At 35.3% G+C, this 13,350-nt stretch overlaps 1 protein-coding gene across 1 annotated transcript in view; it reads right to left on the reverse strand.

The window, feature by feature from the left end:
* LOC136035014 (intermembrane lipid transfer protein VPS13C-like) overlaps positions 1 to 13,350 on the reverse strand; it is a 186,927-nt gene that overhangs the window by 42,604 nt on the left and 130,973 nt on the right. Inside the window, exons 24-27 of the mRNA XM_065716595.1 lie at positions 9,383 to 9,528; positions 8,305 to 8,413; positions 6,530 to 6,768; positions 3,017 to 3,152 (exon numbers count right to left, since the gene is read on the reverse strand). Coding sequence (XP_065572667.1) covers positions 3,017 to 3,152; positions 6,530 to 6,768; positions 8,305 to 8,413; positions 9,383 to 9,528 — 630 coding nt within the window. The remainder of the gene's footprint in view (positions 1 to 3,016; positions 3,153 to 6,529; positions 6,769 to 8,304; positions 8,414 to 9,382; positions 9,529 to 13,350) is intronic.

Genomic DNA, 13,350 nt, shown 5'->3' on the forward strand with positions numbered 1-13,350 from the left:
GGAGGGGGCCTAGGTGCCTTCCAATTTTTTTTGGTAACTTAAAAAGGGCACTAGAATTTTCATTTCCGTTAGAATGAGCCCTTTTGCGACATTCTAGGACCACTGAGTCGATACGATCACCCCTGGGGAAAAAAACAAACAAAAAAAACAAATAAACACGCATCCGTGATTTGTCTTTTGGCAAAAAATGCGAAATTCCACATTTTTGTAGATAGGGGCTTGAAACTTCTACAATAGGGTTCTCTGATACGCTGAATCTGATGGTGTGATTTTCGTTAAGATCATAAGGCTTTTAGGGGATGTTTCCCCCTATTTTCTAAAATGAGGCAAATTTTCTCAGGCTCGTAACTTTGGTGGGTAAGACTAATCTTGATGAAAATTATTAAACAGTTCGTGGTAACGAACTGTAGTAAGGAGCGACCCGGCTCAATAGTAATCAAAACTCTAAAAAATTGAATTTTGATATCAATAGGTACATCAAAAGAATTGCATTTTAATGCTGATTTTAAATATATAAGTTTCATCAAGTTTAGTCTTACCCATCAAAAGTTACGAGCCTGAGAAAATTTGCCTTATTTAAGAAAATAGGGGGAAACACCCCCTAAAAGTCATCTTATGGAATCATAAAGGAATCTTAACGAAAATCACCCCATCAGATTCAGCGTATCAGAGAACCCTACTGTAGAAGTTTCAAGCTCCTATCTAAAAATGTGGAATTTTGTGTTTTTTGCCAGAAGACAAATCACGGGTGCATGTTTATTTGTTTTTTTTTTTTTCTTTTCCCCAGGGGTCATCGTATCGACCAAGCTGTCCTAGAATGTCACAAGAGGGCTCATTCTAACGGAAAGGAAAAGTTCTAGTCCCTTTTTAAGTGACCAAAAAAATTGGAGGGCATCTAGGCCAAGCTCATTTTTTTCCCAAAGTCAACGGATCAAAATTTTGAGATAGCCATTTTGTTCAGCATAGTCGAAAACCATAATAACAATGTATTTGGGGATGATTTACTCCCCCACAATCCCTGGGGGAGGGGCTGCAAGTTACAAACTTTGACCAGTGTTTATATATAGTAATGGTTATTGGGAAGTGTACAAACGTTTTCAGGGGGATTTTATTTTGTTTGGGGGGGGGGGGGGGTTGAGGGGAGGGGGCTGTGTTGGAGGATCTTTCCTTGGAGGAATCTGTCATGGGGGAAGAAAAATTCAAGGAAAAGGGCGCATGATTTTCTAGCATTACTATAAGAAAACAATGAAAAATAAACTTGAAAACGTTTTTTCAAATGAAAGGAAGGAATAGCATTGAAACTTAAAACGAACAGAGATTATTACGCATATGAGGGGTTCTAAGAATACTTTAGCATAAAGAGCGAGGTATTTAGGAGGAGATAAATACCTCGCTCTTTATGCTAAAGTATGTTTAGTAATTTCAACTATTTATTCTACGGCCTTTCTGATTCAGGGGTCATACTTAAAGAATTGGGACAAAACTTAAAATTTAGTGTAAAGAGCGAGGTATTAACGAGGATACAAACCCCCTTGTATACATAATAAAAATATAAGATTATGAAAGTTTGTTACGTAAGTTGCTAATTTATAAGTTACGTATATTTCTTACTAATAAAAACGTTCGTTAAAAATTAAGGGTTCTAGTTGCCTTTTTAACCAACCAAAAAATTGCAGGGCAACTAGGCCTCCTTCTCCACCCCTTATTTCTCAAAATCGTCTGATCAAAACTAAGAGAATGCCATTTAGCCAAAAAAGAATTAATATACAAATTTCATTTTAATAATTTATGTGCGGAGAGCCAAAACCAAACATGCATTAATTCAAAAACGTTCAGAAATTAAATTAAAAAAACTAATTTTTTTAGCTGAAAGTAAGGAGCGACATTAAAACTTAAAACGAACAGAAATTACTCCGTATATAAAATGGGTTGTCCCCTCCGCAATCCCTCGCTCTTTACGCTAAAGTTTGACTCTTTGCCACAATTCTACTTTTTAAAACAATTAAAAGCTTTAGCGTAAAGAGCGAGGGATTGCGGAGGGGACAACCCATTTTATATACGGAGTAATTTCTGTTCGTTTTAAGTTTTAATGTCGCTCATTACTTTCAGCTAAAAAAATTAGTTTTTTTTATTTAATTTATATTTAAAATCAGCATTAAAATGCGATTCTTTTAATATCAAAATTCCATTTTTGAGAGTTTCGGCTACTATTGAGCCGGGTTGCTCCTTAATACAGTTTGTTACCGCGAACTGTTTGAAAATTGTTCATTTCACTTCAAGTTGTATCAGACCAAGCTTAAGCAATTTGGTTAATATTTTGATGAAATTCTAATTTTGTTTTGGTGTTTTGATATTTTTTTTAACGCTTTCAATGAAAACTCTTATGATCTTGAATCACTATTTTCTCTTTTGTTGATCTTTCGTTTGAGAATTTCTTTTCCTCTCGGTATTCTGTTTAATAGTTTGAATTTCTTTTGTTTTCATTTGGATTTATTTTTCCATTTTTCTCTATTTTGCAGTTTGTATTTATTTAACGTGTATTTCTTCTGCATGAAAAACTGGAAAAATATACTACTATTATTATTTGTAGGTATTTTAAGGACAGTTTCAGCTTACTCGTCTAACTCTTTGTGATGCACGAGAAATGCGAGTCAGTCCCACTTTCTAGGACTAAAATGAAAAAAGGTTCTGATCGCTAGGTCACGCTTTACGGAGAAGAAATAATACATTTGCAAAGGTTGTACTTTTTGGCCATATATCTGAAGCCAAACAAAAGGAAGGTCATACCTAAAAACGCTAGGCAAAGGTCAGAAAAAGAATTTAATTGGAGCTTTATAGGAGGGGGATAAAGAGTGAAGCATTGAGAAGATCGGTGTCGAAGAGAAGTGTACGCATCTGCGTAGGTCTTATGCAACTTGGTGCTGAAATTAGTTGTTAGTAGTAGTAGTAGTAATAGTAGTAGCCTAGTGGTGGAGTCCTATTTCTTCCTTCAGCTATAATCCAATTTAAAACTTACCATAGTCTCCCCAAACTTCTTCAAAATGATTTGTTTTGTTTTTCTTCCAAGAGAAAATGAATTCTCAAGAATGACTGATTCATCTTGCGAAAAATTGACAAATCTATCTTTTCTCTTAAATTGCCAAGGGATGGGCCTAAAAAAGAGAAAGGGCGAATTGAGTAAAAAAAAACTATTGCAACAGATTTACACATATTTTTATATAGGAGCAATAGCTACTTGACACAGCAATTTAGTGGACAAACTTAGTTCTAAAGTTCTAGAGGCTTTTGCAAGCAGTTTATGGGCTGAAAAAAAAATGATTTTTCATCAGTCAGCTTAACAAATTTTCTTAGCAACAGCCATGAAACATGATATTTATCATTTAGATGAGAATGAATTGGGTCATCCAAAAATAGTTGATTTATCTTCGGAAAAGTTGGTAATTCTCTCTTGTCTCTTAAATTGCCAAGGGGTAGTGAAGAAAAATGAGTATTACAGAATTATCATAATAGTTATTTTTTCGGAGATGGCGTTTCACAAGCCCTGAATAGCTGCTTCACACTAATTTTCTAGTTTTGTTTGTTAGTTTTAACTTACCCAGTTGTTTCCCTAGCAGTGCAAGTAATCTAAACTTGATCCTGTATTTTCGTTAAGTGCAGTAGACATGCCAGTCGAAAAACAAAAAACCGTTATTTTACGATTTTTATTCAATGTTGTTATGCGTTTTGGGCAACTCGTCCTTGTCGAACACCGACATCTTCTACCCCTTGCAGCCAACTGATTTTTCAACACCAGGAGGAACAAAAAATCAGTGCCAGTTACTTGCAAAACTAACCGGTTTAAGCAATTGTCCCTAAGGTGCATACTTTATGCTGTTGTACCAAAATCCATTTCATTAAAAATAAAACCTGACATTTAATTAATAGAAAAGATCTACTAATTCTACTACTTTTTCTTTACTAAATCCGTTTTCCATTGCTATATCTGCCAATTTTTCGTCTATTAAATACAAGGTTTAATTTTTAATTGAACGAAAGCGTAACATCACAGACTAAGTATCCGATAAAAAACTGGATTTCAGATTCAACTTGAGTACAACAAACTTACCAGCTTTTTTCGTCCTCGAATCGCCAGGTTTTATTTTCCGTTGAATGAATATAGGCTTACTTACTTAGACATAGGTCCTCCCACGACTTGAGGTGCATAAGCAGCAACTATTGACCTCCAAGTCGGTCGTTACTGGGCGAACGACCAAATATCCTAAATTGACCTTCTTGACCGTGTAGCCCCCTTCTCCAGTGACTGGCCGAGGGGTTTGCTCTGCCTAGCGCTTCTGGGCAGACCCGACAGTTTCCAACACCGCACGTTATATGGGAGTCTGCCCTCCTTCATTCTTGTCGTGCATTCACAGTACCTCCAACATCTTTTGCGAATTCCATTAGTGATTAGAGGCTGCTTGGTTCGGGTCTATTCTGCACATTCGTTATTCTTTCAGTACCAAAATCTTGACTACGACTTGAGGTCCATAATGCAGATACGACTTGAGGTGCATAATGCAGTAACAACTGACCCCAAGTCTCTCGCTCCTGGGCGAACGACCAGAGATCCTACATTGACCTTCTTGACTGTGTAAACCCCTTCTCCACTGACTGGCCGAGGGGTTTACGCTGCTAAGCGCTTCTGGGTAGACCAGACAGTTTCCGATACCGCACGTCATATGGGAGTCTGCCCTCCTTCATTCTTGTCGTGCGTCCCTAGTACCTCCAACGTCTTTTGCTAATTCCATTAGTGATTAGAGGCTGCTTGGTCTGGGTCTAATCTGCACATTCGTTATTCTTTAAGTACTACAATTATTGTCAGAGGTAATTGTTACTAAATCCAAGCAGTCTTTGTTTGGCAGTTTTTGACCATGCTCCATGATCCACAACCACACAGGAGTACCGATAAAACATTGCTATTCAGAAATCGTAACTTGAACTTTCAGGAGTATTTGAAGCACCTCAACACATTATTTCGCTGGGAGAATGTTCAATTTAGTTTAAAAAAAAATCAAAGAGATCTAAGTTATTCAATATAAATTCCACAAAAACTCATGATTTTTTACTCTAAAAAAACTTCTAAACCCACTAAACCCAACTAAATCCCATGAGCTGTAATACAGTTTAAAGGTAATTATGGCTGTAAACATAGAGCGAAGTAAAAATACTAAAAAAACATAACTACATACTTTATGTATGCAGGGAATTTATGTTTGGATGCCAGTAAACTTGAATCTATAATTAAAATCAAAATTCTACGAAAAAAAAGTCATGTTTTTGGATTTTTAAGGTTCTACTAAAAACAGTAAAACCATTATAAAACTACTTAAATTTCTTCTTGGTATAACAGTCACTAGGAAAAGTAGTCTTCGAATGCCTTGTTGTGACATCATTTTGATAACTTTTTATTTTACTTATTTTAATATTACTTATTCATTATTAGTTAGTAATAAATTGTTTACTTATTTATTCGTTATTTACTTCTTTAATTTATTTTTATTATTATTTTCTTATTTACATACTTATTTAATTAATTATTTATTTACTATTTAGTAGTTATTAACTTCTTTATGAATTAAAATAATAAGAAATAATTTTTTTAACATATTTTTTTGTGCTATTTAAAAAAAGATAGAACTACAAAAATTATTTTACTAAATAATATATACTAATTATAATTGTGTACTTTAAAACAGTAGTAAGAAACGGGAATGTTTTGTATTAGGTGCCTATTTTACAGGCTTATTACTTTAAGGGGTGGAGCATAAACCTCCCATTTGGTTAAAGCCTAAAGTAAGTTTGCTCTGAAGTCTTATAGCTCAATTATAGTCTTATAGCCCAAATATGCCCAAATATAATTTCTGGAAAGCGTTAAATCAGAACAAAACATAGATGGTCTTATGAAAAAATACAGATAATTATGAAGGAAGTCTTTAAAACCGGTGAGCGAACCACAACTGAAAGCCCCCCCTTGCTGGGCAGACAGGGGGACCTCCATAACAAATCCTTCCAGGTCAAAGACATGAGTATTTGAGTATGACTAACATCCAAATGCAATCACTTTTAACTGATGATAGAGCATACATTCTAACACCTACTAAAACCCAGACAAAGATAAACACAAACAAACAAAAATGGAAATTGAACGCTTTATAATTTTTTTTTATTTACTCAGTTCATACTAAAACGTATTCGAACACTTAGAGGGTGTGACAGAGATAGAGAAAGAGGGAGGGAGTTAAAGAGAAAGAGAGAGAGAGAGAGAGAGAGAGAGAGAGAGAGAGAGAGAGAGAGAGAGAGAGAGAGAGAGAGAGAGAGAGAGGAAAAGTGGTGTGGGAGGGAAGAATGGGGCTGAGAAGAAAAACCTCGCTACACATTCATCTTTAAAATATTACGAGATCATTTTAGCTACTAATTACTAATTTTAGCATTAATTAGGCTGAAATAGCGGCCCAAAAATAAGAAGGAGCGCAAATATTTAAAAACATTGTACCTATATAAATTAATGTAAGAAATTTCTTTCCGATTTTCTTCATCAACAATAGATAAAGCTAGTCCATCAAGCTCAAGTCTAATCTTCATTTGGGGATTGCCAAATTTGTTGATCTGACTAATACTGACTAAGAGTTCTTCATCATCTGTAACAACTACACAACGCTGCTGATTCAACACAAAAGTTAGCCAGTAAATAGTTTCAAAAGAGCTGGAGGTATAACTCTGGATTGTTTCAATCTGAAAGTAGAATCTTAAATAAAATCCTTAATTAAAAACAGAATATATATATAAAAAATAAAAAATATAACAAAATACTTAGAAATAAAACCTTAATTTAAAATAACATAATTAATTTAATCAAACACCAATACATAAATTGCATTACTTCCATGCATTCCATCGGATGGAAGTGACCTAGAGGACCCCCCCCCCCCATCAGCCGGAAAGACAAAGCCATTAAATTCCAAGCCCACATCCCAGTGGCAGAAGCTGCAAGCCTGGCAAGCGATAGGTCAACCTGGAGGCGCCTGATTTCGTCGTTCTCAACGCCAAACCTCCGGCAGAAGCCTTAAGTCAAGTAAGACACGCCAAGTCAATGCATAAAGTAATACAAGAACGGTGAACTTATGATCTTATCGGTTATAAAAAATACATTTTATTGTAACTGTTTTAGGGGGGATTTCGTTTCCTTTGGGATTTTCTGTAAGTAAAGTGTGTACACTAGAGAATTTGTTTGCGCGGTTTACTAATAGAGCCATTTTATCTTCTGATCGTATCACCTGGCTCGGGTCGTATCTAAGTATCACCCTGACTGGGCACACCCCACCCCGTTTAGTTGTCTGATATGTAGGATGCTATTTCTCGTTCAGATACAAAAACAATTATATACTTAGGTCTCTTGTTAGACCTTAAAGTACAAGTTATTTCAATCCCAATATATTTTGCCTGAGTAGTTCACTTTTAGGTCATAATTCAGTATAAAGAAGAAGAAGAAGAAGAAGAAGAAGAAGAAGAAGAAGAAGAAGAAGAAGAAGAAGAAGAAGAAGAAGAAGAAGAAGAAGAAGAAGAAGAAGAAGAAGAAGAAGAAGACGAGAGAGAGAGAGAGAGAGAGAAGAGAGAGAGAGAGAGAGAGAGAGAACGGATAAGGAGATAAGAAGATAAGAAGTTCTGACTCCTGCTGGATTGGAGGTCCGACACAATGATTCCCTGGTGACTCGCCCAAGCTTCCAAGCCTGGGCTTACAGACACACCTGTTAATCTATTTGCGGCTTTCAATTTTAGCCCTTTCCGTTCCATAAAAACCGAAAAACTTGAAACGATAATTAAACAATGGACATTAATTTTTGTAGGGAATAGCAATAAACGATACCAAAAAAGGTATTTCTCGAAATCTAAAGGAGAGCAATCGCCTGACGCTCCAGGCTCCACCTGTTCTGGATTTTGGTCAATAAGATTAGAAATCACACAAAGTCTCATACTGACCGTCAACAAAGGTGGCAGGAATCCTCAGCCAGGGCCAAGGAAATCTCCAGGATTTTTTCCGGGGGGAGAGGGTTCACGATGAAAATTTTAAAAACGCGTAAACAAATTTTTATATGTATTTTTGTTATGTTTTTACGAGTTAGAAAAAAAATATCGGGAGGGGAGTCAAAGACTAACCACCCTTGATACGGCCTTGGCCTGGTGAGGTCTACCACACCGAAGCTCAGAAGTTATGATCACTAGCCACTATCTCGACAGTCCTCAAAAATAAGATTTGTTCAAAACACTTACCAGTGTTAGTCCAATTTCAATTAGTTTTTCATCTTTCTTGATAATAAGCACATGAGCTGACAATGGGTTTTCCCACGTATACAACGCTTTCTGATATGAGCCAAGGATACTAAAAGTAAGAAGATGATAAATTATTACTTTCTAAAACAAGTTTACATGCCCAATACTTTGGCAAAAGATTTTACGCCAAGATTCACAGTAGTGTCAATTTCTTGACGATGAGTTGCTAATATTTGCAATCAAAGAATTACCAAATGTACGAGCGGCAAGTCCATAAAACAGACAAATATTTCCTACATACAAATATTATTATTAAACACATAAAAATATTACATACAATACACTACTCTACATACACTACATACAAATATTATTATTAAATATTTCCTACATTTCGTGGTTAGTTATGATGTTGTCAATGACTTTCAGCTTAAGCCCATAAAAGGAAAATTTGACCTTGGGGAAGGTCTGGAGACGGCACCCTGCGGCACTTACAACGCACAAGGTCCATATCAGGACGATCAACTCCCTCTGATTTTGGAATTTAAAAAAAATTTATTGTCTCTTATATCTGGATTTTGAATTACTATTAAGAGGAAGGGCTCCCAAATTGTCCTTACCCAAATTTGTCAGAGAAGGAGGGCTTTTAGACTGTCCTTGCTGAGAAGTTTTTCCATCGACTCTCCTGCATAAGTATTCATACTTTCTTCATACATAAGAAAATTAGCTAAAAAACACTTTCTTCCTTAAATCTTTCCAACTGTATATGGACTTGGCAATCTACTAAATAACTAAAAGGAATATACTATAATACTACTACTACTATTGCTAATACTAACAACACACTGCAGCACCAAGCCGCTTGCGGACAACACAGCTACGCCCACTCCTCCTCCGTCCCAATCTATTCAAAGCTCCCTTCTTTAAACCCTCCCAAGAAGTTCCCATTCCCTTTAAATTTTTTCTTACCACACCCTCCAACCCCATTCGGGGCGAAATGCTTTTCGACTATAATTGCTCAACTATACACTGTATTTGAGCAGTGGTGACAGATTATATTTGAAAACCCAATACTCACTGCATTGAATGGTCTTTTTGGCCATAAACAAGGGGTTCAGAGTGAAGATTGAATACTTCCCACGGGGCTAACCCCGGAGAGTAGGGAGAAATGAACAAGCTCGTTGTGGCATTAGTTGTTAAATACTCAACAAATACTGCTCCAATCTGAAAAAAAGTTCAATTACAGAGACACAGGGGAACTACTTACAAAAAAACCTTATAACAACACTTTTTGTTATTTTAAATGGCTGACAATTTCACAGAGGATAACCAACAAGGTCAAACTTTGTTCTTTTCACTGGCCTAAGGCCATGTAGTGTCTTAAAAAATCACCCTATATCGTCCATAATAGATTTTTCTTGGTTTTTGTGGCCAAGCTATTAGAACTGATAAGCTTAGACAAAAGATCTAAATAAACGACAGAAAACTAAAAGCTGACATCTACTATCCCAGAATCTTAGAAAAAGCATTTAACTCTTGCGATTTTGCTAGAGAAAGAGATATCCAGACTTAGTAAAACTTGAATCATTACACAGTGTGAATTTTGATTTTCGATTTAACGAAGGGGATTTTTTTTTTATTTTTTTTTAGGTCAGGAAAAGGGCCTTTCCTATTATTTCCAAGCTCTACTATAGTTCATTTCTAACTATTAGAAGCAAAAGGAGACAGATAGAGAGTCGGGCTCTATACATGGAAAACAATCTGAATAGCTAATTCCGTATGAACTTAAGGTATAAACTTTACAATTGTATAAGTAGCATAATTTACTGTTTATTTTTTAATGCTACGATAGCTATTTAGATAAGCGAATACCAACTAATTAATTTACATTTGGCACTGGGATAATAAAAAAAAAGTATGATAAAATATTGACTATTTCAAGCATATTAGATTGATTTCATTTCACTTAATCCTCTAGCAATGGTATATTTTTCAGCTATAAGGAAAAAAAAAAAATATTTCACCTGGAAGTAACTTCTTTATGTCCCTGTGTTATTCCTACTTTTAAATTGATAGATGAACAAGGATAGCCTATATTTCGACTTGCACAAATATAAAGTACTGATTATCATAAATTGTGATCTGCACTTTTTTTTAGTTTTTGGTACAATTTTTTTCTTTTGACTTTTTACTTTCTTCAGAGTAACCTACAATACAAAGCCGAAATTTCTGACAGTTGAGCCTCAGGCTCTATGTTACAACAATATTGGACACCATTTATAGACAACACTCCAAAAAAGGAGAAATGAAAAAAAAGAAACGACAGCTCAAACACATTATAAACATATTTTGAATTTTGAACAAGCAGGCTACAAAAAACCTAAAAAACTCAACTCAAGAAAATACAAAATAATCAATCGTGCAGCATACTTATTCATTATAGAAACACAAAAAATCCAAGTGAGGTAATCAATTAATCCATGAAATTATTCGTGTGTGCACAAAATAGATAAAACAATTTCGGGCTAATTCAAATAACTATAGTCGTATTTAACTAATCCAGGACAATGAGACAGCGTTCAGAGCTTTGAAAACATCCATAGGGAGATTTTGCTAGAAAGTCCACCAATGCACCAATTAAAAAGGTAGACTAATTAAAATGGCTAAATATAGTTTAATGTGATATGAACACGATTTATTAGCATAGATGTTACCCGATTCGGCTGGTGGAGAGCAAGCACAGACAAATTTTCTTTAAGAAATAGTTCAAGAGATGAGGCATATTTTGGGTTTCTCTTTCTTTAGAAGAATGCCAATTTCTCTGTGAATGACATTGCACGCCGATATAGTCAAGAGGACAATGCCTCCTTAGAAGAACAAAACCGTGAGGAAGTTTGAAAAACTTGCAAGAAAACTTATTGCCATCAATTGAAGATCCCCTTAACTTTTGAGTTTCTCATCAATTGCTCCCTGTGACATGAATTAGAAGCTATTATTTATAGGTTGATGATATCAATCCTGAAAAAACGCCATTATTACTTGCAACACGTTGCTTGTTATCAACCAGCAGATTTTTTTTCTTGGAATATTGCCAGAAGCTTTCAATAATCAGCGAAGGTATTCCTGTAATGTCTAAGAGGTGAATGGACATCCTACTGATCCACAGACCTCATAAACATAAGAAGAAGAATAAGATGCTTTTTGGATAATATTCCAGGCATTTTGTTTTGAAGAATCAAACAGTTCGTGGTAACGAACTGTAGCAAGGAGCGACCCGGCTCAATAGTAAACGTAACTCTAAAAAACGGAATTTTGATGCTAAAAGATACATCAAAAGAATTGGATTTTCATGCTGATTTTAAATATATAAGTTTCATCAAATTGAAACCTTGTCATCAAAAGTTACGAGCCTGAGAAAATTTGCTCTATTTTGGAAAATAGGGGGAAACACCCCCTAAAAGTCATAGAATCTTTGTAAGAATCTTTTCTGTAATGAAAATTACACCATCGCATTCAGCGTATCAGAAAACCCTATAGCAAAAATTTCAAGCTCCTATCTACAAAAATGTGGAATTTCGTATTTTTTGCCAGAAGACAGATCACGGGGGCGTGTTTATTTGTTTGTTTTTTTTTCCCCAGGGGTCATCGTATCGACCAAGTGGTCCTAGAATGTCGCAAGAGGGCTCATTCTAACGAAAATGAAAAGTTCTAGTGCCCTTTTTAAGTGACCAAAAAAATTGGAGGGCACCTAGGCCCCCTCCCACGCTCATTTTTTTCCCAAAGGCAACGGATCAAAATTTTGAAATAGCCATTTTGTTCCGCATAGTCGAAAACCATAATAACTGTGTCTTTGGGGATGACTTACGCCCCCATAGTCCCTGGGGGAGGGGCTGCAAGTTACAAACTTTGACCAGTGTTTACATACAGTAATGGTTATTGGGAAGTGTATAGGCGTTTTCAGGGGGATTTTTTTGGTTTTGGGGGTGGGAATAAGGAGAAGAGGCTATGTGGGAGGGTCTTTCCTTGGAGGAATATGTCATGGGGGATGAGAAATTCAATGAAAAGGGCGCAGGATTTTCTACCATTATTATATAAAAAAAAACAATGAAAAGATAAGCATGAAAAAGTTTTTTCAATTGAAAGTAAGGAGTAGCATTAAAATTTAAAACGAACAGAGATTATTACGCATGTGAGGGGTTCTAAAAATACTTTAGCACAAAGAGCGAGGTATTTAAGAGTATATAAATATCTCGCTCTTTATTCTAAAGTATTTTTAGTAGTTTCAACTATTTATTCTACGGCCTTTCTGATTCCGGGGTCATACTTAAGGAATTGGGACAAAACGTAAGATTTAGTGTAAAGAGCGAGGTGTTGGCGAGGGGACAAGCACCCTCATATATATGATAAAAATATAAGAATATAAAAGTTTGTTACGTAAGTTAATTCTTTAGTTACGTATATTTTCAACTAATGAAAACGTTCGTTAAAAATTAAAAGTTCTAGTTGCCTTTTTAAGTAACCGAAAAATTTGAGGGCACCTAGGCCTCCTTCCTCACCCCCTATTTCTCAAAATCGTCCGATCAAAACTAAGAAAAAGCCATTTATCCAAAAAAGAATTAATATGCAAATTTCATTTTAATAATTTATGTGCCGAGAGCAAAAATCAAACATGCATTAATTCAAAAACGTTCAGAAATTGAATAAAAAAACAAGCTTTTTTTAACTGAAAGTAAGGAGCGACATTAAAACTTAAATCGAACAAAAATTACTCCGTATATGAAATGGGTTGTCCCCTCTGCAATCCCTCGCTCTTTACGCTAAAGTTTGACTCTTTGCCACAATTCTACTTTTTGAAACAATTAAAAACTTTAGCGTAAAGAGCGAGGGATTGCGGAGGGGACAACCCATTTCATATACAGAGTAATTTCTGTTCGTTTTAAGTTTTAATGTCGCTCCTTACTTTCAGTTAAAAAAAGCTTATTTTTTAATTTAATACTAAGTTGAATCGAGTTATCTCGTGTAATCCATTTTTTGGGAGTTGGTGAA

Source organism: Artemia franciscana, chromosome 13, assembly GCF_032884065.1.
Source record: "Artemia franciscana chromosome 13, ASM3288406v1, whole genome shotgun sequence".
Classification (NCBI taxonomy): Eukaryota; Metazoa; Arthropoda; class Branchiopoda; order Anostraca; family Artemiidae; genus Artemia; species Artemia franciscana.